This window comes from Schistocerca cancellata, chromosome 6 (assembly GCF_023864275.1).
Source record: "Schistocerca cancellata isolate TAMUIC-IGC-003103 chromosome 6, iqSchCanc2.1, whole genome shotgun sequence".
NCBI classification, from domain to species: Eukaryota; Metazoa; Arthropoda; class Insecta; order Orthoptera; family Acrididae; genus Schistocerca; species Schistocerca cancellata.
This window is the reverse complement of record NC_064631.1, coordinates 725,480,790-725,508,184: the sequence shown is the minus strand read 5'-3', so window position 1 is coordinate 725,508,184 and position 27,395 is coordinate 725,480,790. Positions and strand designations below refer to the sequence as shown.

At 38.3% G+C, this 27,395-nt stretch overlaps 1 protein-coding gene across 1 annotated transcript in view; it reads left to right on the top strand.

The window, feature by feature from the left end:
• LOC126088492 (laminin subunit alpha-1) overlaps positions 1-27,395 on the top strand; it is a 717,591-nt gene that overhangs the window by 566,732 nt on the left and 123,464 nt on the right. Inside the window, exons 28-30 of the mRNA XM_049906633.1 lie at positions 4,577-4,737; positions 12,061-12,199; positions 13,588-13,819. Coding sequence (XP_049762590.1) covers positions 4,577-4,737; positions 12,061-12,199; positions 13,588-13,819 — 532 coding nt within the window. The remainder of the gene's footprint in view (positions 1-4,576; positions 4,738-12,060; positions 12,200-13,587; positions 13,820-27,395) is intronic.

The window sequence follows — 27,395 nt, the reverse complement described above, 5'->3', positions numbered from 1 at the left end:
CTTACTGGTAGTTGGGAGCTCCAACGTCAGGCGCGTAATGGGGCCCCTTAGGGAAATGGCAGCAAGAGAGGGGAAGAAAACCAATGTGCACTCCGTGTGCATACCGGGGGGAGTCATTCCAGATGTGGAAAGGGTCCTTCCGGATGCCATGAAGGGTACAGGGTGCACCCATCTGCAGGTGGTCGCTCATGTCGGCACCAATGATGTGTGTCGCTATGGATCGGAGGAAATCCTCTCTGGCTTCCGGCGGCTATCTGATTTGGTGAAGACTGCCAGTCTCGCTAGCGGGATGAAAGCAGAGCTCACCATCTGCAGCATCGTCGACAGGACTGACTGCGGACCTTTGGTACAGAGCAGAGTGGAGGGTCTGAATCAGAGGCTGAGACGGTTCTGCGACCGTGTGGGCTGCAGATTCCTCGACTTGCGCCATAGGGTGGTGGGGTTTCGGGTTCCGCTGGATAGGTCAGGAGTCCACTACACGCAACAAGCGGCTACACGGGTAGCAGGGGTTGTGTGGCGTGGGCTGGGCGTTTTTTTAGGTTAGATGGCCTTGGGCAAGTACAGAAAGGGCAACAGCCTCAACGGGTGCGGGGCAAAGTCAGGACATGCGGGGACCAAGCAGCAATCGGTATTGTAATTGTCAACTGTCGAAGCTGCGTTGGTAAAGTACCGGAACTTCAAGCGCTGATAGAAAGCACCGAAGCTGAAATCGTTATAGGTACAGAAAGCTGGCTTAAGCCAGAGATAAATTCTGCCGAAATTTTTACAAAGGTACAGACGGTGTTTAGAAAGGATAGATTGCATGCAACCGGTGGTGGAGTGTTCATCGCTGTTAGTAGTAGTTTATCCTGTAGTGAAGTAGAAGTGGATAGTTCCTGTGAATTATTATGGGTGGAGGTTACACTAAACAACCGAACTAGGTTAATAATTGGCTCCTTTTACCGACCTCCCGACTCAGCAGCATTAGTGGCAGAACAACTGAGAGGAAATTTGGAATACATTTCACATAAATTTTCTCAGCATGTTATAGTCTTAGGTGGAGATTTCAATTTACCAGATATAGACTGGGACACTCAGATGTTTAGGACGGGTGGTAGGGACAGAGCATCGAGTGACATTATACTGAGTGCACTATCCGAAAATTACCTCGAGCAATTAAACAGAGAACCGACTCGTGGAGATAACATATTGGACCTACTGATAACAAACAGACCCGAACTTTTCGAATCTGTATGTACAGAACAGGGAATCAGTGATCATAAGGCCGTTGCAGCATCCCTGAATATGGAAGTTAATAGGAATATAAAAAAAGGGAGGAAGGTTTATCTGTTTAGCAAGAGTAATAGAAGGCAGATTTCAGACTACCTAACAGATCAAAACGAAAATTTCTGTTCCGACACTGACAATGTTGAGTGTTTATGGAAAAAGTTCACGGCAATTGTAAAATGCGTTTTAGACAGGTACGTGCCGAGTAAAACTGTGAGGGACGGGAAAAACCCACCGTGGTACAACAACAATGTTAGGAAACTACTGCGAAAGCAAAGAGAGCTCCACTCCAAGTTTAAACGCAGCCAAAACCTCTCAGACAAACAGAAGTTAAACGATGTCAAAGTTAGCGTAAGGAGGGCTATGCGTGAAGCGTTCAGTGAATTCGAAAGTAAAATTCTATGTACCGACCTGACAGAAAATCCTAGGAAGTTCTGGTCGTACGTTAAATCAGTAAGTGGCTCGAAACAGCATATCCAGACACTACGGGATGATGATGGCATTGAAACAGAGGATGACACGCGTAAAGCTGAAATACTAAACACCTTTTTCCAAAGCTGTTTCACAGAGGAAGACCGCACTGCAGTTCCTTCTCTAAATCCTCGCACAAATGAAAAAATGGCTGACATCGAAATAAGTGTCCAAGGAATAGAAAAGCAACTGGAATCACTCAATAGAGGAAAGTCCACTGGACCTGACGGGATACCAATTCGATTCTACACAGAGTACGCGAAAGAACTTGCCCCCCTTCTAACAGCCGTGTACCGCAAGTCTCTAGAGGAACGGAGGGTTCCAAATGATTGGAAAAGAGCACAGATAGTCCCAGTGTTCAAGAAGGGTCGTCGAGCAGATGCGCAAAACTATAGACCTATATCTCTTACGTCGATCTCTTGTAGAATATTAGAACATGTTTTTTGCTCGCGTATCATGTCATTTCTGGAAACCCAGAATCTACTATGTAGGAATCAACATGGATTCCGGAAACAGCGATCGTGTGAGACCCAACTCGCCTTATTTGTTCATGAGACCCAGAAAATATTAGATACAGGCTCCCAGGTAGATGCTATTTTTCTTGACTTCCGGAAGGCGTTCGATACAGTTCCGCACTGTCGCCTGATAAACAGAGTAAGAGCCTACGGAATATCAGACCAGCTGTGTGGCTGGATTGAAGAGTTTTTAGCAAACAGAACACAGCATGTTGTTATCAATGGAGAGACGTCTACAGACATTAAAGTAACCTCTGGCGTGCCACAGGGGAGTGTTATGGGACCATTGCTTTTCACAATATATATAAATGACTTAGTACATAGTGTCGGAAGTTCCATGCGGCTTTTCGCGGATGATGCTGTAGTATACAGAGAAGTTGCTGCTTTAGAAAATTGTAGCGAAATACAGGAAGATCTGCAGCGGATAGGCACTTGGTGCAGGGAGTGGCAACTGACCCTTAACATAGACAAATGTAATGTATTGCGAATACATAGAAAGAAGGATCCTTTATTGTATGATTATATGATAGCGGAACAAACACTGGTAGCAGTTACTTCTGTAAAATATCTGGGAGTATGCGTACGGAACGATTTGAAGTGGAATGATCATATAAAACTAATTGTTGGTAAGGCGGGTACCAGGTTGAGATTCATTGGGAGAGTGCTTAGAAAATGTAGTCCATCAACAAAGGAGGTGGCTTACAAAACACTCGTTCGACCTATACTTGAGTATTGCTCATCAGTGTGGGATCCGTACCAGGTCGGGTTGACGGAGGAGATAGAGAAGATCCAAAGAAGAGCGGCGCGTTTCGTCACTGGGTTATTTGGTAACCGTGATAGCGTTACGGAGATGTTTAATAAGCTCAAGTGGCAGACTCTGCAAGAGAGGCGCTCTGCATCGCGGTGTAGCTTGCTCGCCAGGTTTCGAGAGGGTGCGTTTCTGGATGAGGTATCGAATATATTGCTTCCCCCTACTTATACTTCCCGAGGAGATCACGAATGTAAAATTAGAGAGATTAGAGCGCGCACGGAGGCTTTCAGACAGTCGTTCTTCCCGCGAACCATACGCGACTCGAACAGGAAAGGGAGGTAATGACAGTGGCACGTAAAGTGCCCTCCGCCACACACCGTTGGGTGGCTTGCGGAGTATCAATGTAGATGTAGATGTAGAACTGTAGCCATGGTCTGCCATGGCACACAGTATTTGGTGACACATGTGAACAGTGATAAACCTTGGGAGATCTGTACTCAGAGCTGTCTCAATCTTGGCTGGCTCTAAAACTCAGATCCTAGGATCAGTACAACCAGTACTGATCATATGTCATCTAGACCTCAAGTCGATATTGACAATATGTCTTCATTACATCTTACAGAGGATTAAAGAAACCAAAGAGCATGGGTCCCAACGTCCAAGTCAGACATAATCTCTTATATTAAATGTATTGGTGGTCACATAACTCCCTTGTTATTTATCATTTTACCGTGTTTCATTAGATCACTTTCTTGTCTGTCTGTCAATTAATTTTAAATCTTATAGTTGATTTTAAGCTTCTCAATGAGTTAGAGATGTAAAATTTTCAGGGTAGCTCAAAATTGGATGACAGTGCATTATTAACCTTCTTTGTTGTCTGGTGTGTGGAAGAGGGTACTTTGTGTACCACTGCCATCCCTCCCTTTTCCTGTTTCAGTTGTGAATGGTTCACTGGAAGAATAATTGCTGGTAAGCCTCCATATGAGCTCCGATCTCTCTAATTTTTACCTTTCCAGCCTTTTCACAAGGTACACATAGGAGATATCAATATACTGGCTGAATCAGGTGAAGGAAAAGCTGAAATAGGCCTGAAATTTACCACAAGTATCAGTTATAATCTCATTAAAATGTTTGAAATTGACTGAAAATTTGTAATGGTGAATTATTAACAGCCATGAAAAAACTTGTGAAATTTAAAATGAAAAATATGGGTGCATACAATACATAATTGAGGCATGAATAGTGCACCTCCTTACCACTACACTACTTACTAATGTAAGCACGAATAGACCATGTTCTTGTTATTATTTATTGCATGCACCCCACATTTTTCACAAGTATTTTCATAGCTATTAAAAATTCACAATCACAAATTTTCAGGACTATCTGTATGAGGTTAGGAATAATCTGATTTAAAAACATTGAAACATTGTATATTAAAAATTCATATTCATTTAAATAGTTACTTGTGTTATGGAGGGTAAGAATCTCTCATTTCATTTTTGTGTTTTGATAACTGAATTTGTGTAACAACTATTGAACTGGGGACTTAAAAAGAATTTTGCTTTTATAGATTCTTCGAAATACGCAAAGGGAATTGTCAAATCTAACAGAGCGGCTTCAAGAAACGGAAAACAAACTTAGCAGGCTAAATCCAGCATACAGAGATAAATATGTCATCCCAGCTCAAGAGCATGCCCACAAATTGTATGAAAGAGTGAAAAACATGAGACGGTGAGTGTATCATTACCATTATTTTGCAAGTGTGTTAAGACTAAGCTTTAATGGAACTAAAACAATACTGTTAAATAAAAACCACTGTCACACCAATTACACCAATCTCTTTTAAAAAAATTACAGTCCTTGTAGTTTTTGCATTTATAGATTTTTATGTCTTTTGAACTGACATCCAGTACATTAGTATGATTCAGTATGAACTTGCTTCTAACTCAAGGTGATGAGATGTTCTACAATGCAACAGAAAGAAATTATTTTATTTTTTACTGATTTATTTATCCTGGTAAAACAGACCCATTAGCTCCTCATTTACATTTTACCAGGCATTCTATATATTTTACATTTCGGTCTCACAACAGACTGGCCTTATAAAAAGATTTATATGTAATAGGGGATGCAACATTCAGAAGTAAGTAAAACATAAAATAGTGGAAGGCAGAACAGTTACAGCAGAAATAAGCAGAATCTCTGTTAGTTCATGAAAAGTAGAACAAGTGGATTTACACCGAAGGCACTGGCAGCAGTGGTTATAAGGCGATCAAACCACAAGTAATGGAGAGAGTTCATGGGGGGGGGGGGGGGTGAGGGGAGGAAGTGGCATGACTTAATAGAGAAAGAAAAATAGGAAGAAGCGTAACTGTAAAAAGACAGAGGCATTTGTTACTTTGTTTGACAGAGAGCAAGGTGGCCATTTGTTTTAGGGAAAGGTTTTGGCCATGACAAAAGGAAGTGCTCCTTTTTCTTAAATGCAACAGGGCACTTAATTGTGTGCAGAGTATAGGTTACCTTGTTACAGAGGTGTACATTGTGTACATTGGAAAAGGGGGGGTGGGAGTGGGGAGCTATTTCTTGTCTCATGTAAGCAAATTTCAGGCCATTTCTGTTAGTACACATTATGTAGCTATAACATTTTCTTGCTGATCGCTCATTACCATGCAATGTGGTATTTAAATAAGAGGAAGCACATCAAGCCACAGAAATGTCAAACACACACACACACACACACACACACACACACACACACACACACACACACACACAAATGCAAAGTTTACCAATAGATGGTGTCTCAATGTAAATGTGGTTGCCTACAAATGACACATGAATCGTAATATGATGGCTGTGGTTGGAGGACTGTTCAATCTGCAAGACTACACAAGTTCGGCAGTCAACAGTTGTGGTGCTGTTGGTGTGTAAGCCCATCCACCACAGCAAGGTTGTACCACATCAGATGGGAAAAAATGGTTTTTAATTGTCCTGAGGCCAAGATGGCATCAAAAGCAACATCACATTAGTGTTTAATTGTCCTGAGTCCAAAAACAGCATAAAAAGCAAAATGACATCAATTTCTAATTGTCATGAAACTGGCACAAGACATGTTCAGTATGCTGTCCACTGTTTTCTGCCACAAGTTAAAATTAGGAAACAGCATATTCCACAATAGATCAGCGTATCTTGGGGGTCACATTCTGAATGCGTTGCACAGCGTGTGCCTTCAGTTAAGCTACATTCATAATTGGAACACTGAACACATCTTTCAGATAACCCCACAACCGGAAGTCACACGGATTAAGATCATGTGATCTGGTTGGCCAGGCTGCAGGAAAATGATGGCTGATAATTCTGAGCAGCAGCCACTGTACTGGCTGTCCAGGATGTGGAGAAGTGCCATCTTGCATAAAAATTATCCTACCCATAGATCTACATGTTGGAAGGTTGGAATGATATTGGTGCACAAAAGACTCTCGTAGCATTTGCTAGTGACGGCACAGGCAACAGAACCTACAGGACTCATCTCCTTGAACAGATATGGCCATATGATAACCAATACCTTCAACCTGCACCACACAGTCACTTCTGCAGAATGAAGTGATACGGGTTGATGTGTGTGTGTGGCTTTTCCATTGCCCATATCTGCAGTTCTGTATATTTACGTGTCCTTGGAGAGGGAAATGGTCTTTGTCTGCCCACAGAATGTTCCATGGCCATTCATTGTCCACATCTACGTGAGCAAAAAATTCCAGAACGAACATCTGCTGTGCTGACAGGTCAGAAGGAAGCAACTCCTGAACAAGGGTGGTTTTGTATGGCTAGCAGTGCAGGACTTCTTGTAGGATGGAAAGGAAAGAAAGGAATACTGAGACTGAATTTAGGTTCTTTGGTCTCAGTAATCTTTTCTTTACTCTCTTTAATTTTCTATATCTATTATTTTCTGACCTGTGTATTTTTTCCCGCTCCAAATCTCTAACCACTCTTATTAACTCGTGCGCGATGTTATGTCTGTAATCTCTGTCTTGGATATTACCCTGTCTTCCAGCATCAAGCTCTCAGGTTTACAAATCTCATCTGGTGCAGTCTCTAACAACCAGTCTTTCTTTCTCATCCAGTCCGGTAAGTCTCCCCTAGCCTGGGATTCTGGTTGGCTTTTTCAAATCCTCCCTATTTCCTAAAATTCAGTTACAGTATATTTTCAGAAATTGATTATTTTTATTGATAATAATTTGTCATGGCAGTTTCCCACCATCTAACAAACTAGCATTAACATTCTTATCTAAAAAACTAAAGGAAAGGTGGGTGAATCTCCATCCACCACCCTATCTACTTGATCTTACATATGACAAAAGTTCTTGTGCATATTTATAATAATTGCTTGTGCTGTAGTGTCCACATTTTCTCAGATAGATATAGTTTTGTCAGAGGCCTCAATGCAACAGATGGAAAATGTGCAGGTCTTACATATGACAAAATTATTGTGCAGATTTATGATAATTGCCTAAAATGTCATGTACATATTTCATCAAATAAGTGTGGTTTTGTCAAAGGCTTCAGTGCAACACATGGTAAATATGCAGCTTGGCTGTTTATGTAAAACATGTTGTGTAAACCAGACATTCATGATGACTGTGTGCACTGTGTCCAAAATCTCTACTGTAAAATTCCAAGTACCATTTGCTACCTAGGCGATATTTTACTTCCTATTCCAATTAATGTTGGTATGCATCAAGTGTCTATGTCATCTCTCTTACTCATTCTGATTATTGGCATTCAGACATCCCAGCCTCGGACCATGTAATTTGCTGATGAGGTGTTTCTCACCAAATATACCCACCAAAGACCTCAAAAGCAAGACCCTGAGCAACAAAAAGGTTTTGAAAATAAAGTATTTACATAATTGTTCAATCTTACATTGTATTAATAATTTAACTGGACAGATAAAAAGCTACTTACCAAGTGTTGGGGACTGCATCAGACAATCAGTTTTTCCTTCTCATCCCATGCACTAAGCCTCCTGTGACACGCAGTTCTGGGTGACTGTCCCGAAATCTACCCTTTTTCCTAGACCTGTCCAGTCCTTTTTCTTCACCCCCCCCCCCTCCTCTTCCTTCCCCTTCAACCCTTCTGCCTGAAGGAGGAGCCACTGGCTTGCCAAGTACAACCGTCTTTTATGTGTGTGTTCTGCCGCCATTTGGTGAGTAGACTTTTTATCTATCCAGTTAAATTATTTTGTCTGTAATTGATTGTTTTCGTTGTTACATTGTATTAAATCATACATATGAGGTGTGATCAAAAATTAACGGAGGTTTTTATTGTTCTTAAAGAATCTTTATTTATTCATCAACATCAACTTTGTCCCCTTCAAAGTACTCCCTTTCAGATATAACATAATCGTGCCAACATTTTCTCCAATCTTAGAAACACTTCTGGAACTCATTTCCTGTTATCGTTTTCAGCTGCTTCACCGATTCTGTTTTTATCTCATCAATGGTGGCAAAATTATGTCCTTTCATGGTTCTTCTCGGCCTCAGGAATAGAAAGAAGGCACAGGGGCCATATCTGGTGAATATGGTGCCAGAGGCACATAAAAGTTTTGTTTTTTGCCAAGAAATCATGAACAAGCATTATCATCATGCAATTTCAGTGAGTAGTCTCACCACAATTCTGTTCGCTTTCTTTGGATTGCTTCATGCAAATGGTGCATAACTTCCTTATTAACTGTACAACTATAGGGCAGGAACTCATCATGCACATCTCATTGTAATTGAAAAAAGCAGTGAGAAGAAACTCTGCATGTGATCGAACTTGTTGAATTTTTTTCGGTCTTGACTCTTCAGCCAGTTTCTATTGGGATGATTGGGCCTTGGATTCAATGACACACTTGTACACCCATGTTTCATCATCTTTTACAGTCTTCTTTAGAAGCTCTGGATCATTGTCAGCTTGATTCAGCAATTCCTTAGCAATGTCTGTGTGACGTTTTTGATAGAAATTCAACCATTTCAGAATGTTGCTGCTACACTTTTCATTTCAAAAACATCTAAAAAAAAGTTGCTCAGCTTGAGCCAAAGGATATGCTGACACCATCAGCAGCCTCTCTGACAGTGATTCAGCAATTTTCCAGAACCATTTTCTTTACATCTTCCACATTGTCATCAGTAATTGATGTGCTAGGGCATCCAGGACAGTCGTCATCTTCAGTGTATTCTTGACCCTCTTTGAGATGTTTATACGACTCGCAAACTTTTGTCTTATCCGTAATAGATTCACCAGAAGCCACAATTAGTATTACGATTGTCGTGCCACACTTGTATTCCATTTTTCTAGCTAAATTTAACGCAAATTCCGTGGGCCATCTTTTTCAGAAGTAAAACTTTACTGAGCACTTGAAAACAAATAAAACCTTTTTGACTGTCAACAATAAACTAAATATTCAAAACAGCTGAAAAACCAAACATACATCAGCTACAAGTGTACCAACAAGATAAAAAAAATTGAAAATTGGATGTTTAAAGCCACTGAGATTAAAAAATTCCATTAAAAAATGGTACACCATGAAGGAATTATCTGAATGGGATGAAATCAGTAGATGTGATGTACATACACAGGCAAACAAATATAACAGTTTCAGAAAAAAAAAAATTGATGGTGTATCCAAGAGAAAAGAGCTTCACAAACTGAGGAAGCTAGTAATGCGTTGGTACAACTCCGACCCTTATGCAAGCAGTTATTCGGCTTGGCATTGATTGAGTTGTTGGATGCCCTCCTGAGGGCTATTGTGCCAGTTCTGTCCAATTATTAAATTAGATTGTCAAAATCCCGAGGTAGTTGGAGGGCCCTGCCCATAATGATTGAAATCAAAAATAGTCCTGTTGTCACCATTAGTCATCTAGAGACTAGAACTTTATTTTTAAAAACATAGAATTGGTTGACAGACGGTTCAGAATCCAAACTTTCTTTTGCTGAGAATATTAAGTCTATCTGGCTGTTCCAGGATTCTTGTATATTGGAGGTTTTCTAGTATCTTCGAAAAAACAGTCGGGAGAGAAACTGGCCTGTAATTTGCAACTTTGATGTTTTTACCTTTTTAGCAGAGGGGCTTCACAACAACATGTTTGAGTCTGTCAGACACAGATCCTTCTTATAATGATGTAATGAAAATGTGGCGTAGTACATAATATATAGAACCACAGCAATGTTTCAACGAATTGTTAAAGATATTATTTACTCCAGTAAAATTTTTATTCATAAGAGAGATGATTGTTCATTCAATTTCAGGTACTGTGATGGGGTTTTTATCAATATTTCTGAGATAGTATTTTCCATAAGACTCAAGGCTTCATTAACACAGCTCTTGCAGGCTATTTGTTCTGATACTGACAAGAAGTGTTTATTGAAAATATTGGCTGTTTTCAGGATGGCATAAAAGATTTACTTCATGTTTGATTTTGTAGCCTTCACAAGTTCTTTTCGTCTTCCCTGTTTTCCTTCTAACAATATTCCAAACAGTGTTCATCTTATTATTAGAGATACTCGTTTCTCGTTCATAATGTAATGTTGGTGATTTTTGTATCAACTTCTTTACGATCTTTATACATTTTATAATAACCAATTTTTGTTGTGTCCTTAGACATTCTGACTCAAGTCGAAAATCTTCCCTTTATTTTGCACAATTGTTTAATTCCCTGTGTGATCCAGGGTTTGTTTCTAACAAACTTTTTTGAAAAAGTTTCTTCAAAGAAGGATGAGAATTCATTTATGAATATAAAACTTTTCTTAAGTGACCATTCATGGTTCTTAAGTATCTTGAAAAAAGTGTGTTTGCACCATCAGCTTTACAATTGTACATTTATTCTCTACCAGTTTCAGTTATCACAACCACCTTCACAGAACAAAAAAAGTATACATCAGTGTCAAGCAAATGTGCTTTTTGTAGAAAATTTATGAGTATGTTAAATTTAGTGTTAACCTCATCCACTCTGTATACCGGGCTCCTGTCCACCTTCTCTACTTTACATTTAAAGATTTCCAGTGAGTCTCTGGTCATTAATCTTATAGATTTCCAGGTGGGGGTAGCTTTCTTGAGAGGCGTTATGTTATGCAGAGTGAGGAATTGTCCATCATGTTTAGATATCTCATTCAAGACAGGGATGATAGTGAAGCTATGGCACATAGTTGCATGTATAAATATATTGTCTATCAAAGTCTGACATGCAGATATGATCCTAGTAGGATATTTGGCTACTAATATAAGATAATATGAATTTGTCAGATGTTGAAGCTCTATTTTGTTGTTGCTTTCAGCTGAAAAGTTTACACCGAAATCCTCAAGTACAATAATTTCATTATTTTTAGAAAATAAAGCAGAAAACAATAATTCTATTTGAACCAGAAAGACCGTAAAGTTAGCGCCAGGTGGCCTGCAAATTGTTACTAACATTACTGTTGCACAGCCATCTGTTACTTCTACTGCACATGCTGCAAACTGTTGCTCTAAACTGTATTTCCTTACATCTAAAGATCTAAATATTTCATTATTTTTAATAACTGTAGCTACACCACCTCTTCTCTTGTTGTACCACAATAGTAGTAGTTATGTTGGAATGTAATAAGTCAATGCCATTTGTAGGATGGTGTTCTGAAAAGCATAAAACTTTAGCATTGTTTATGTGATTTCTTTTGCTTATGTTTTCTGATAACTTATCAACTTTGCTGCTAAGTTCTTTATATTTTGGTGGAAGTCTGTAGTTGCTCATGGACTGTTGAATAAGTACAGCATCCAGTGATATTCTTTTAATGTCGTTTTTGATGCTTTCACTGCGAAGTAGAATCAGTGTATTTATGTTTTGTAGAATAAAGAGAAAACATGCCCAGTTATTGTTGTAGAAGTCAAGTCAATACATCCATTCTGGCTGAAGTTATCCATGCTTGCTGAAAAAATGTTCATCAATTAGTTTTTGGAATATGTTTTAAATAATTCTGGATACTTATTACATAATAAACCAATTTGATCACCTGTGTTCTTATCATTGTCCATTCTTATAGAATGTTGAATGCCACACTGGAAGATGCAAGTTTCGCTCTTAGGGCAAGTAACGCATACAGGGATATTGTTACTGCACTGAAAAGAGCAGAAGAAGCTGCAGTGAATGCAACAATTGCAGCAGATGCAGCTTATGGAAAGGTATGTTTTATCTGTTTCCCTTGTTTTTGAGACAGATGTAAATAATGATGTATTTAAAATTCCTCCCACGTTCTCTTTTAGAGTGTCAAATACTTTCCGCTATTGTTTTTTCCTGTTGTTTTCTGTTCACTGATCAGCCTGCACACTTGAGCTGTAACAACCATTGTAATGTCACACATACTCTTCTATCTACATTTTTACTTCAGCAAACACAAAAAGACAAAAAATGAGTTTATTTGAAGGTTCTTCTTCCTTTGCAAGAAAACATGGCGCTTTGTCTTGTTTTTGTTCACTCAGTTCACTCCAGAGCTTACAACTATATTCTAAATACATTGTGTAGACTAAACACTGATGAGATAAAATGTAAACATGTGACATACATAGCAACATCAGTATCAGTATGGGACCACTTCATGGTCCTGTTTCAGTACTTGTGGATGGATATCATAGGTATAATGGTTTCAACTACTTATTTCGCACACACTGTTAGAAAATGGCACAGTGAACATCTTTTGGATGACATTATGTTAGGCATAATCATTGGAAAATTAGAGGTCAATCAACCAGTATCAGATATTATTTTAATTGGCAAATGAGAGGGTAGTCATGACCAGTACAAGAGCAGTGGACAAGATTTCAGGAGGAAAGAACTATTTGACAACAATGTATTCGAGGTCAACCATCTGCAACACTCTAACACCATGATCATTATCTGTCTTAAATGCCCCCTGACAGTCTTTAATATACATGTTACCCATTTTTCATGTTACACAAAATTGCAGGATGTATTTTAGTGCACATGTTATTTCCATGCCTGATGTTGGTTTGTGTATCTCAGACACAGCCTAAATAATGGTCATACATCTGTAATGAACAGGACATTCCATCATCTTTGTCACAGATTCATGAAATAATGGAAAGGCAACCTTTATTGTTGTGAACTGGTGTGTGGTGCACAGAAACACATAACAGAAAATGGATAACATTAACTTTCAAACTCTTTCTCCTTCTCTAGTAAGAGCACACACAGTCACATACACATCCATACAGACACTCAAACGTACATGCTTGTGGTAACCACTACCATGACGTATACATTTGGGTGTCTGTGCAGTTGTTAGTGTGAATGTGTGTACTCTTACCAGAAAAGGCACAATTATATGTTTCTGTACACACACACACACACACACACACACACACACACACACACACACACACACACACAAGCACACCAGGCTGCTACAGGTAAGTGGCTGCCTTTCCCTTATTTTATGTATTTTTACATCCACAAATTTCCATTTTTGTTGCAAATCCCTTAGACTTATTAAGTAGATCAGTATTTTTCTGTTTATAGTTACCATTTCTCATGTGTCATGCATTATTGAAAGGTTTATCCTGGAATACTTGAAGACTCACTTCTTGAACAATCAAACATTGCTAAGGCTGATTCAACTCGTTTAATCAGTCGAGCAAGTCAACAGCTAAAACGTGTTGGAGAACTGCAAAGAAAGTTTGATGATGAAAATAAAGCAGTTGATCTACTGAGGGAAACTGTAAGATCAGCAGCAGAGGAAGATAATGCCATTTCCAGGGAACTGCAAAAATTTAATACTGATAAAGGTAATTACTGTATTTCATTATTATTTCACCCTTGAATTAATTTATCGTCAACTGCAAAAATTTATGACTGATAAAGGCTACCATTTCATCTCATTATTTCAGTCTTGAAATAATAAATGTAATTCACAATGTTAAATGCACTGTTTTTAAAGTAATAACACAGACAATTTTTGTTGCATAATTTAAATTTTTTAGCAACTCTGATGTACTTACATGAACAATTTCTGTAAGAATTTCATTGGCTACCTTATTAAACTGGTACATCCACCTGAAATTATTTTTAATTGGCTCATCTTGTACAAGAAGAGGTCAGGAGGAAGCATTTATATTGAAGGCAGCAGATACCATTCTGAGCTACATATTTTTTACAACTTGTTTTGGAAAAATTGGGATTGTCAGTGTCCACTCCAGTATCATACTTGCATCTGTGATTAAGCTGACTGACATTCCGATTCTGCTGTACACGATACATAACAAAGACTACTTTTCTCATGTAATATTGAATTTTCTCCTTGTTTGAGCATTGTGATTACATTGAACAGAAATTAATGCTATCCTTCCTTTTGCAGATATACAGTGGATGTTACTTATTACTTCTACTGTTCATACATAGCTTCATTTCTGTATACTAATTAATTATCTACTTATATTCTTCATGTGAAGTGATTTTTGTGTGTTACTTGCAGTCTGTATAAAAGTTAATATTTGTATCTTTCTCTCTCCATTTGCTTCTCAATGTTGTTCTGAATGAGCTGGTGCAGTGGACTTGTATTTGGGAGGAAAATGGCTCACATCCCCATACAGGCATTCTGATGCAGTGTTTCCCTGATGCACGTGAATCACTTTAGGCAAATGCTGTAATGGTTCCTTCTACAAGCCCGACAATGATTTCCTTCTCTCTCCTTGTCCAACTGAGTTAGTGTCCCATAACTAACCATCTTTATATTGTCAGAGCTTTAAAATTGTTTCATTTCTCTTGAAGTCCCATTTGTAAATCCTCTTTATTCTGTAAGTGTGTGAGAGTTGCGTTTGCGTGTGTGTTTGTCGTCGAATTTTGATGAAGGCCTTACTGGCCAAAGCTATATTTGTGACGGTCTTTTTGTTGTACCTATCTGCAACTCAGTATCTCTGCTATATGGTGAGTAGCAACTTCCCTCACACTGGCTGTGAGACTGCTAAAACCACACATGAAAGATGCTGTTATGTGGATGGATTGAATAGTAGTGTAGTTTGGTTGCAGCTGGTAGGGTGCCTTTGGTCTTCCTGGCAGTCCAGCTTTGAGTCTGGCATGGTGTAGGAACAGAGGAACGAACAGCATTGCTGGTGATTTTTGGGAAAAGAATAGTTGATCTGCTGTGGAAGGTGGCACAACACAGTGGCTGAATGTGCAGCTAGGAAATGACAAGCTGATTGTGTGAAGGAAGCACTGATGCGATACAAAGAAAGTGGAAAATACAAATGTTGTTGAAATTTCTATGATCTTAACAGAATGGCCAATTCCTCCTCCTTGATATGTGATGGTTTTTATTCATTTTTTATATGCTTTGGAAAGCATTTTATAGGCAAATGTGATAATGAGTTCACTTTTATTTTTTTTATCTGGTCCAGTAAATCATTTTATTAATTATTTTATAAGTTGTGGAAGTCTGCCCAAAAATTGTCCCTTACATCAATAGCCACAGTACATTGTCACGACTGGTGAGCTGCTAGTATTTTGAGTGAGAGTCCTAACAGCATACTTAAATGTATTAATTTTTTTTACTTATGTTGTTAAGGCACATCTCCTGCTTCAAATTCTCCTGAGTATGTATGTTTAAAAACTTTGTATAGTCTCACATTTGAGACATTTTTCCTTCAGTGGTGAAAATAGGGTTTACAGTATGGAGGTTTTGTGTGGTGTGAAAGTCAACTGCCACAGGTTTTTTTTTTTTTTTTTTTTTTTTTTTTTTTTTTTTTTTTTTTTTTTTTTGCCCACATTATTTATGAGCCTGTTGATTCTGAACCTACTTTGCGTAACAGTAACAGATGTTGGAATTTCCTACAGATTTTCGTCACTGTCTGATCTAATTTTTATATTAACATCATCTGCAAAGAGTACTTTGGTTCCGCAATTTGTTTTATCAGACAAGTTACTTACACAGTCGAAATAGGACTGGTTTCAAAACTAATCCTCATGGGATTCCATACTTGATATTTTTGCTCATTACTGTAAAAATTAAAAATTGTATGTGTTTTACTCTCTTTGTATTTTATTTCTATAATATGTTGATGATTGTTGAGGTATGATTGGATTCACCTTGTAGACTGGCCTCTAATTCCATAATTACTTCACTTATGCAAGAGAATGTCATTATCAGTAACACTGAATGCTTTACTAAAGATGGATCTCTGGGTTGACTTTCCAACTCTGAACCCATATCATGAATTGTTTATCATCATTTCTTTATTTAAGAGTGCTGTTAATCTTTTAAGGATCATTTTTCCCATAATTATTCTGAAGTCTGACAAAACTGAAATGGTCTATAATTAGCAACATCACATTTGGTCCTCTTCTTATGGAGACATGTTACCTTTGCATTTTTTGGTCTGTTTGGAAATACACCACTTTTAAATGATGAATTTACCAAGTCTGCTAGTGGTCTTACCATAAATGTTGCACTAGCTTTGATGATAGCATCTGGTATCTTTTCAGCACTCATTGAATATTTGCCAGGTAACCCATTTATAATTTTAGAAAGCTCCTCAGGTGTTGCATAAATAATGTATTTGCATGAAGCTTTTGGCCTGACTGTACTTGAGTAGTGTCTGGCTGCTTGTTATGTTGTGTATTTATCAGCTGCTTTGCTATTTTTGATGAATATCAGTTGGAGCACTAGTCACTTGTCTGGGATCAGTTAGATTTGTTGTTATTCTTAATCAGCTTTACATTACTGCAATTAACTGACCTTGCATCAACTTTTCTTTTTAGAAGTTGTCATAATGCTTCTTTTTAGAAGTTGTCATAATGCTTTAGTTTTGTTCCTAGAATTACATATTAGTTTGTAATTTTCTGATTGTTTTGCTTTCGGAATAACTTTTATTATTCTTCGTTTGGATGTTATGATATAGTTAATAAAACCGTGGTTAGTATTTTGTTTGGAGATTTCATACAAGCTCCTTTTATTTTGGCATATCTTGATCCCTTTTGTGATGCATTTGTTCGTTTTTGAACAGAGTTACATCTAGTTCTTTTCTTCAGAAAACTTAAAAAATATTGTGTGTGGCCATAAAATTATCAAATTTGTCATTGATACCTTAACATTTATATACATGATTTCACTTTTCTCCCTTCAGGAGGAAACAAAAATATTCCACATTTTCAATATTGAAGTTCCAGCAGTGTGTCTTATTCCATGGAGTTTTGAGTCTCATGTAACAGAATTTGAGCATAGTGATCACTAAAACCTGTGTTCACTACTTATATGTTATAGTCATATTGACAGGTATTTGTCAAAACCTGATCAGTGATAGATGCGGAATTGGATTCAGTAACAACTTGACATATGTTGAATGACTCTAATAAATTTATAATATTGTCTTTGAATTTGTTGAATTTTGAGAAATTGCTATTGAAGTCACCAAACCAAATTATATTTTTCTTGGAAGAGTTCATTTCTTCCCAAAATTCCTCTGGTACTATAAAAAACTTTTTTGTTTCCATTTGTATAATAATTATATTTTGTCTTGGTAATTTGACCATAGAGAGCTCTAAATCTTTTTCAGTGTTCAGACTATTATATTTAACTACACAGCTAAAATCAATATTTTCTCTAACACATTCACAGCTACCCTCATGACTAAATCTTTTCTTATAAAATGTGCTGGCAAGTTTGAACTGAGGGAGGTATATCAGCGCTAAAATATCTTGACTAAGCCACGGAGCAACTTAAAATTAAGCACAGGAAATGTATTATTTCTTGCTTGACCACTTCACTTTTTGAGGTAGTCTCTCCAGTGGAAAAAAATCTGGTTATTTCTGGGGGGTTAGGATTTTTCTGCCTGTCTTCTGTTAATGTGTTTCCGAATCCCACTTTATTATACTCCTTTTTTACCCAGCTACTGACTGCCTAGTGTTGGTGTATTTGTCAGTTTATGAACAATGGAAGCTCCAGGTAGGAATATCAACAATGTAGAAAAAGATAGATTGCTATTTACCATAAAAAAGACACGTTAAGCTGCAGACAGGCACAATTAAATGACACATACATAGAGCTTTGGGCCACAGCTTTCATCAGCAAAAGAGAAACACACATCATTCATAAACACAAGCAAGCACACCTCATGCACACATGACTGACATCCCCAGTATCTCGGGCCGGAATGCAACTACCACACAATAGTTCCAGCCCGAGATGCTGGAGTTGGCAGTCATGTGTGCTTAGCATGTCTTCTTTACAGTAAGTAGCAATGCATCTTTTCTTACATTGTTGTATTTGTCGGTTTGAAATTTAGTTCTGTAGTTGTATTGCTGTTCCTTCCTTTTTGCTAGTTTCTCCTCACATAGAGGTCCATAATTGTCTCTCTGTTCTTGTTTGGTACTTTCACTTTACCTTTTCATTCACTTCAGGACAGTTGTTTTTTATTTGCTCTTCCACTTCAGCATGGTCATTTTTTTACCTGTTTGTCTGTATGTGTATGCTTTATTACTATACTTGGTTTCCTATTTCCACCATATGTATGAAAGAAGTAAGCTGTGAATCTTTCCTCATCTGTTTAAATGTGGACCATGAGCTGCATTTGTGTTTCTTTGCAATTGTTAAATGTCGAAATTCTCAGAAATCTTTTCAATACAAATTTGAAGTAATATTGATTTATTCTATCATGACATGATTCAGAGACTTGATTTTTTCATCCAGACCCTGGGCTTTATTCCTGAACGGCACTAAATGAATTATTGTGTTCATTTTGTGCGTTAGTTTCTATAAGCGTTCCAGTAAATCTGCTATGTTGCTCTGAAATTCTTACAGAAGTTTTTCAGTGTCATTTGAGCCACCAAAAACGATTAATATATTGTTCATTGAGAAGTTCTCAGTTAATTTGACTATCTTTCTTTACATAACTTCTTGATTGGTGCACCAGGTTTTTCAACACTTTACACAATGAAATGATTACCTAATTTTTCCTTTAGTTATTTCCCACAGTTTGTTCCTTGACTATCATGATAAGAAATTTGTCTAATTGATTATTTGTTGCCAGTGCAATACACTTTGTTTTCCAATAAAAAGTTAATGATTTAATTCAGGTTCATCACACAAATTATTTAGCGTGTCAAACTTATTGTGTATTATTGCTTGTTTGTCAGTCTGTTTAATAGTGGTTATTTTAGTCCCAACAGAATGTGTGTTTTCACTCACATAATAACTCAGATTCTTCATTGCAGCTTGTTCATGGTGATTCACTTATGTTCCTAAATCTCTTATTTTAAGCCACATGGCACTGTTTTCTTCTTGTAGTACTTTTATAACTTAAGCATTGTATATCACTTTAGACCATTGTTACCGTAGGACAATGTTTCTAGTAGAATTTTCAGTGTGTTTTGCTTCATCAGTAATTGATACTTTGCTGCTTGAAATTTATTAATCTCCATTGTTAACACACTGATTACACTGGTCAACACTCATTTTCTTGCCAAGGATATTTGAGTGGCTTTAGGATGGGTTAGTGGTGCTGAGGACGAATATAGCAACCATTTATGCAGTTTGGCTCTAGTTTTTGAGATAATGCATGATTTATTCAAAAAATTAGAAAAAATTGCTAATACTGAACTCGAGCGCTACAAACTACAATGAAAAAAGAAAATAATCTTTATAAATAGCTTCTATGAAAACCTGATAGGCATTTGTCCACGTATAAAACATAATTGAAAAGTTTCTCTATAAGTATATCATTTTCCGTCCATGACGAACCGCTTCCTGCACGCTTTCCTTTTATAGGTCTCTTCAGAACAGTCACGTTGCAGATTCCAGCAATAATCTGCCATCATATGCCTGTCCCATCTTCCTTTATATCTTTCCTCTATTCCTTTCATATCTTGATGGAACCGCTCTCCTTGTTTCTCACTGAAATCACCTAGATTACGAGGAAATCGATCCAAGTGGCTGTGAAGGAAGTGCAATTTTATGCTCATGTTAGCTCCTAAGTTTTGAAAGTTAGTGAGCATGTTTTTGACCAGTTCCTCGTAATTGGGAGCTTTATGATTGCCCAAAAAACATTTTACAACAGCGCCAAAACTGTTCCAGGCCGATGCTTCAGTGACAGTCATGACACTTGTAAAATTGGTATCGTTGATGAGCCTGCGAATTTGAGGACCATCAAATATTCCTCCCTTAAGTTTTTCACTACTGAGTCCAGGGAACGTATTGCAGATGTATGTGAAGCAATTACCATTTCTGTCTAAAGCTTTGGTGAATTGCTTCATTAGTCCTAACTTAATATGTAATGGTGGAAGAACAATCTTGTCCCTACTAACCAGAGGTTCATTAATGATGTTTGCTTCACCAACAGCCATATGTTCCCTTGGAGGCCATGTTTTCTGCTTCCAATGTTCGTGCTTTGCCCTACTATCCCACATGCAGATAAAACATGGGTGCTTTGTGTATCCACTTTGTTGTCCAAGCAAGAAGTTCACCATTTTCAAATCAACACAAATCAACCACTGAATTTTCTGCAGAACCATCTTGATGTTAGCATATGCTTCACAAAGTTTTGTTGAGTGGGCAATGGGAATAGATGCGTAACGATTGCCATTGTGTAGGAGAACACATTTTAAACTTCTAGTGGAACTGTCTATGAAGAGACGCCAGTCCTCTGGTCTATATTCTGGCAGCCCCAATTCAAGTAAAAGTCCAGGTATATTGCTGCAATACACTATAACCTCTTCTTGGTTGAAGTATGGAAGAAGGTTTTCTTCTCTTGTCCGGTAAGCTGTTATTTTAACACTTGGATGAAGACAGTTCTTTTCCTTAAGCCTGGATGCTAAGAGTTCTGATGCTTGCTTTGAAAGATTGAGTTCTCGTATCAAGTCACTGAGCTCCTTCTGGTCGAACTGCTGGGGTTGTGTCTCACGTCCTTCGTATTCCGAACCACTACTTGTACATTCCTCGCCGTGCACCTCGTCATCTGATGATGTTAGCGTGGGTAATGTTGTGAAGGTTGGTACAGGAACATCGTTGCTGTGCACCACCAGTCTTCTTGCTGACTCCAAATCGGGATATTCCCACTTTCGTTTTTTGAACCTATTAAAACCTTTCACATTAACAATGCAAAAATAGCAATCATCTGTATGGTTCTTCTGCTCTCGCCATACCATAGGCACTCCGAAGTTTAAGCTTTTCCTTTTTCGTTTTGTCCACTGCCGTAAGCACTCCACACAGCATTTACAAACTTTATGGGGTGCCCACGCCTTGTCTTGATCTCCAAGTTTAATTACGAAATATGCCAGATACGCTTCCTTCACAAAAGGAGTGATATTCTTCCTGTTCTTTTGAAGAACGTATTCACCACAAATGTAGCAGAACTCATCTGGATGGTTCACGCAAAGACGGCGTGAAGAACTCATGTTTTCCTAAAACAAAATTGCACAAATACTACATATTATGCAGAACTTTCTTGTATTTGCATGTCAATCACATCCAACAAACATCATTAATTGTTTTGTGTGAAATGAATACTCACCTCTTATTTGCTACGTCACGATGAAAAGGTTCTATCTCCTTGAAGCTGCACTGCACATGTGTGTGACTTTCGACCATCGCCATTTTTCTTGTTTACACTGAACGCTACGTATCGGCTGTTGTGGGGATTACCTCGGCCAACAAATGAATGTCGAGTACCACCGAATTCAAATCTGCACAACCCTCAATATCTTCAACACACGCACCGCACAACAGGACTGAACACATGCTGACAGTGTGATGTTTGCATGATGTAATCCTCAACCGCACAGATGCACTCCCTGAGCACAATTGTTTAATGAAGATAGTACAATATCACTAATTAAAAAACAGGTAGCAAATACATTACACCATATATGGACCCTGCAGTCGATATTATCCACATGAAACTCTCATTTCCACAAATAACATATATCTCAAAAACCAGAGCCAATTTGGAAAAAGTACAAATATACTCGGAATGAGTATCATAACAATATCCCATTTTCGTTCAAACTTCCCTGGCAACGAAAAAAAAATTTTATTTTGTAGAGCTGTGTTATAAATTGTAGACTGGATATGTGGTTGTTTTTTCCCAATCTCTTCCTTACAATTTGTGCATTGTTTATTTTTACTGAAAATATTCAATTTTTTTAGGACTGCTTCGTTGTTAATTTTCAGTGCATTCATGTGAACCAGATGTAACTTCACTGATGTGAAATGAACAAGGCATGGTGGTGACAGGAATAATTGTTTAGGTCAGTTACCTCTTTCTTTGCAGTATGAAGATACAGTAAGAGGTTCCATTCTGGCAGATTTGGTTTATTACTGGTGCAGATGCTATTGTGATGTCTTGAATAAACTAGATATTGTAGCTGATCGTAGTACTTTTGTTGCAGAGTTGTTTTCTTATGTTCCCAGTATTCAACTTATGGTAAAAAAAAAGTGTTTATGTTAACAGGAGTTACACTTAAGCCTGGCTTCTTGCAAAATGTGGAACAGCTATTCAGTATATGGCCTTATTTTGTGACACTTGTGTTCACCATGACATCTACATTGTTTGCATAGGCTGGAGGAATATGGCGAATTTCTGGAAAGTTACTATAGCACTTGCAAGTATTTGGATTGATAAGGGCCAGATAGTGTAATGACAACAGCATCCTGTTGGAAAGCGTCACACTCTCACAGCTGTTGATATGCATCTGCTAAATCTCGCTTTAAAAAACATTGTCCACTTGTATGCTTATTCACTTCAGACCTTGTGGTCTAGTGGTGAAGGACTTATCTGGAAACTGAAAGGTCACAGAATTGATTCCTGACATCCACCTCTCAGTGAGGTGCATATGCACTAGAAACAGCGTGTGTTTCAGATTCCACACTAAATGGTAGGTCCCCTTTCCTCGGTTGGCTCTCTGGAGTAGGTTAGGTACAAACAAAAGGCATCCAGTTGAAAGACTTGCACCAGGCTGTAACATGAATGTTTATTAAAGACTGCTGACATAGCTTTTGCTTAAGTGCACTCATGAGCATTATATCACTCTCATGTGATATCCAAATAGTCCCAATCATCTCCATGAACAGAAAGAAAGTGTGGTGTAGATGCTCATCAAGTACTTTCTGAGCTCGATAACATTGGGACAGCCATGGCAGTGAGAGTCCCAGTCATCCTAGGTGGCTCTGGGAAAAGGGACATCCCTAGTTATGTTGCTGGTGAAACGTCTTTCTGCTGTGGTAACAGTGATGATGCTTGTTGCAGTTGCTACTGAGGCACCAGCTGTTGCACTGTCTGCTCTAGCTCTGTTGTTATGGTTGTAATGGTGGTGAAGGTATTGGGATGGTGATGTTGATTGTGATGGAGCAGTTTTGGTTGCTGTGCCCATTTCTGTAGCTGCTATTTTACTGTTGTTTCTGCTGTGCACATTGTTTCAGTGTCCAGTTGGTATAAAAACTGAAGTGGTCAATTGGTTGAAGAAACAGACCTACCGTATTTACTCGAATCTAAGCCGCACTTTTTTTCCGGTTTTTGTAATCAAAAAAACCGCCTGCGGCTTAGAATCGAGTGCAAAGCAAGCGGAAATTCTGAAAAATGTTGGTAGGTGCCGCCACAACTAACTTCTACCGTCGAATATATGTAGCGCTACACAGGCATGCTTTGTAGGCACAAAGATAAATACTGGCGCCAAAACCTCTGCATCAGTACATATAAAAAAAAAAAAAGGGTGGAAGACGAGCTTTTTTTCTCCGCCCCGAATTTCGACCACTGCATTTTCATACATTATCCAACGAAGTAAATACAAATTCCGTATTGTTCATCTTCGAATGTAGCAGAATTTCAATGTACTATGAAAATCCGACTGGCAAAACTGTTTCGAATGTTTGTCAATATGGCCAACTCTATGTTCTGACTTTTTTCCTACCTGTGAGAAGAGATGGTTGGTAATAGGAACCTGATGAAATGTGAATCACATGCAGTATTCTCTTCACCATAAGAATAATACGAATATAAACATTTTGCCATGTATTGTTTCGTGTTGCTGCTATCTCATTTAAATCCTGTCTGCCCAATAAACTACGAAACTAGAGTGAGACAACAGCAAACGTGGAAGAATATATATGTATTGTGTCATGTTTATATTCGTATTATTCTTATGCCTAATAGTGATACAGTCAGAAATGAAGCAAGGCAACTGACTAGATTTTTAAATCTAAGATGACTCTAATTTCTGTGCAGAATTTGATGTACTAAAGAAGCGGCCGCAAAGATTTTCAAACGGAGAAAAATTTTTGCCTAACTCTCATTCAGAACATGTTCTATCATGCGCAGTCTATTATTTGGTTCTTGTTGATCATTATCAAAGAAAGCAGCAGTGTAAGTAACAACAAATAGCAGCCTCTTGCCATTGTTTCGCTAATGAGACGATTCCTCTCTTTTTTTTTTTAATTGTAAGCGGCGGTAGCACGCACAAAAGTAAGCCATGCCGCGAGCGGCGACAGGCCGTAAACACGCACTATCAGAATGCGACAAACAATGCATGACACAGTACAGTAATGCATTTTCAGCTTAGAGTGACGTAAACACCTAAAACAAAGAAAGCAGCACTTATCAGATCAAAGCAAAATAAGCAATCGATTCAAACCAGACGAAGCATGTGAAAAAGGAAGGGTACCCGTATAAATACGGACGGAGCGCCTGACGCATAGCAATGGCTACCTGGTAAAGCTTAACTGCTAAGCTTAAGACTTAACCAAACTACTGTAGCTGTATCGTCATTCATTCGACCTAAATTGTGTCTCATATTACAATGGCCCAACTTTGTTTCGATTTGGAGGTGTGGCCTAAAACTTTTATCTCCCCTTGAATTTCGAGTCTCAAATTTCAGGTGCGGCTTAGATTCGGGATTTTTTTTCCCCTTTATTTCGAGTCTCATTTTTCAGGTGCGGCTTAGATTCGAGTGCGGCTTAGATTTGAGTAAATACAGTATATTATGAAGAACTTCATAAATAGCCATATAAGGACCATGTAATTTTAGCTGAGGATTAAAATGCTAGAACTGGAAAAGTGCCATTTCCCTATTTAGTAGGTACTAATGCGAAAGACACTATGAATCAGAATGGAGCAAAATCCAGGGAATACATAATACTTAACAAATTGAAGGTAACAAATACATTCTTTAAGAAGAGAAGCATTCACAAATGTACTTGGTTGGCAGGAAGTTACTGTTTACTAATAGAGTGTGTAATAATTAACCAAACGTTAGTTCCAAAGATAATACACACTCTGTATATAGAAGTAGCAGTATAAACATAGACAACTACCTTGCGAAGCCAAAATTCCAACAATGGTCAAGATAGAAAAAGCAAATAATCACTGTTTACTGAAATGCATACTAATGTAAACATTAATGAAGCACACACAGAGGAAGCAGCTACCTGGGTAGCATTTTTTAAGCTAGGCAATAGTCTGAGGTCCTCTGATGAACAGTCACCAGTCGAAGCACAGAGAGCGAAATCAGATCACATGCAAAGTGTAGATATTTTGGCTATCAAAATTTTAACAGTAGATTTCCAAAGCATTTATAACAAAGTTCCTGAATCCAGTGCCTGCATCAAAGCTGTCACACTCAAATTATTCTCAGAACCAAGAGCTGCATGAAACCCAAAGTAAAAAGCTTCAAAATATTTAATGAGGCATGGACTGTATATTGGAAAGATAGGTTAGACACCTTAGAATATAAAAGACACCTTAGGAATATAAAAAAAGGGAGGAAGGTTTATCTGTTTAGCAAGAGTAATAGAAGGCAGATTTCAGACTACCTAACAGATCAAAACGAAAATTTCTGTTCCGACACTGACAATGTTGAGTGTTTATGGAAAAAGTTCAAGGCAATCGTAAAATGCGTTTTAGACAGGTACGTGCCGAGTAAAACTGTGAGGGACGGGAAAAACCCACCGTGGTACAACAACAAAGTTAGGAAACTACTGCGAAAGCAAAGAGAGCTTCACTCCAAGTTTAAACGCAGCCAAAACCTCTCAGACAAACAGAAGCTAAACGATGTCAAAGTTAGCGTAAGGAGGGCTATGCGTGAAGCGTTCAGTGAATTCGAAAGTAAAATACTAGGTACCGACTTGACATCATGTCCAGACACTCCGGGATGATGATGGCATTGAAACAGAGGATGACAAGCGTAAAGCTGAAATACTAAACACCTTTTTCCAAAGCTGTTTCACAGAGGAAGACCGCACTGCAGTTCCTTCTCTAAATCCTCGCACCAACGAAAAAATGGCTGACATCGAAATAAGTGTCCAAGGAATAGAAAAGCAACTGGAATCACTCAACAGAGGAAAGTCCACTGGACCTGACGGGATACCAATTCGATTCTACACAGAGTACGCGAAAGAACTTGCCCCCCTTCTAACAGCCGTGTACCGCAAGTCTCTAGAGGAGCAGAAGGTTCCAAATGATTGGAAAAGAGCACAGGTAGTCCCAGTCTTCAAGAAGGGTCGTCGAGCAGATGCGCAAAACTATAGACCTATATCTCTGACGTCGATCTGTTGTAGAATTTTAGAACATGTGTTTTGCTCGAGTATCATGTCGTTTTTGGAAACTCAGAATCTACTATGTAGGAATCAACATGGATTCCGGAAACAGCGATCGTGTGAAACCCAACTCGCTTTATTTGTTCATGAGACCCAGAAAATATTAGATACAGGCTCCCAGGTAGATGCTATTTTTCTTGACTTCCGGAAGGCGTTCGATACAGTTCCGCACTGTCGCCTGATAAACAAAGTAAGAGCCTACGGAATATCAGACCAGCTGTGTGGCTGGATTGAAGAGTTTTTAGCAAACAGAACACAGCATGTTGTTATCAACGGAGAGACGTCTACAGACATTAAAGTAACCTCTGGCGTGCCACAGGGTAGTGTTATGGGACCATTGCTTTTCACAATATATATAAATGACCTAGTAGATAGTGTCGGAAGTTCCATGCGGCTTTTCTCGGTTGATGCTGTAGTATACAGAGAAGTTGCAGCATTAGAAAATTGTAGCGAAATGCAGGAAGATCTGCAGCGGATAGGCACTTGGTGCAGGGAGTGGCAACTGACCCTTAACATAGACAAATGTAATGTATTGCGAATACATAGAAAGAAGGATCCTTTATTGTATGATTATATGATAGCGGAACAAACACTGGTAGCAGGTACTTCTGTAAAATATCTGGGAGTATGCGTGCGGAACGATTTGAAGTGGAAATGATCATATAAAATTAATTGTTGGTAAGGCGGGTACCAGGTTGAGATTCATTGGGAGAGTCCTTAGAAAATGTAGTCCATCAACAAAGGAGGTGGCTTACAAAACACTCGTTCGACCTATACTTGAGTATTGC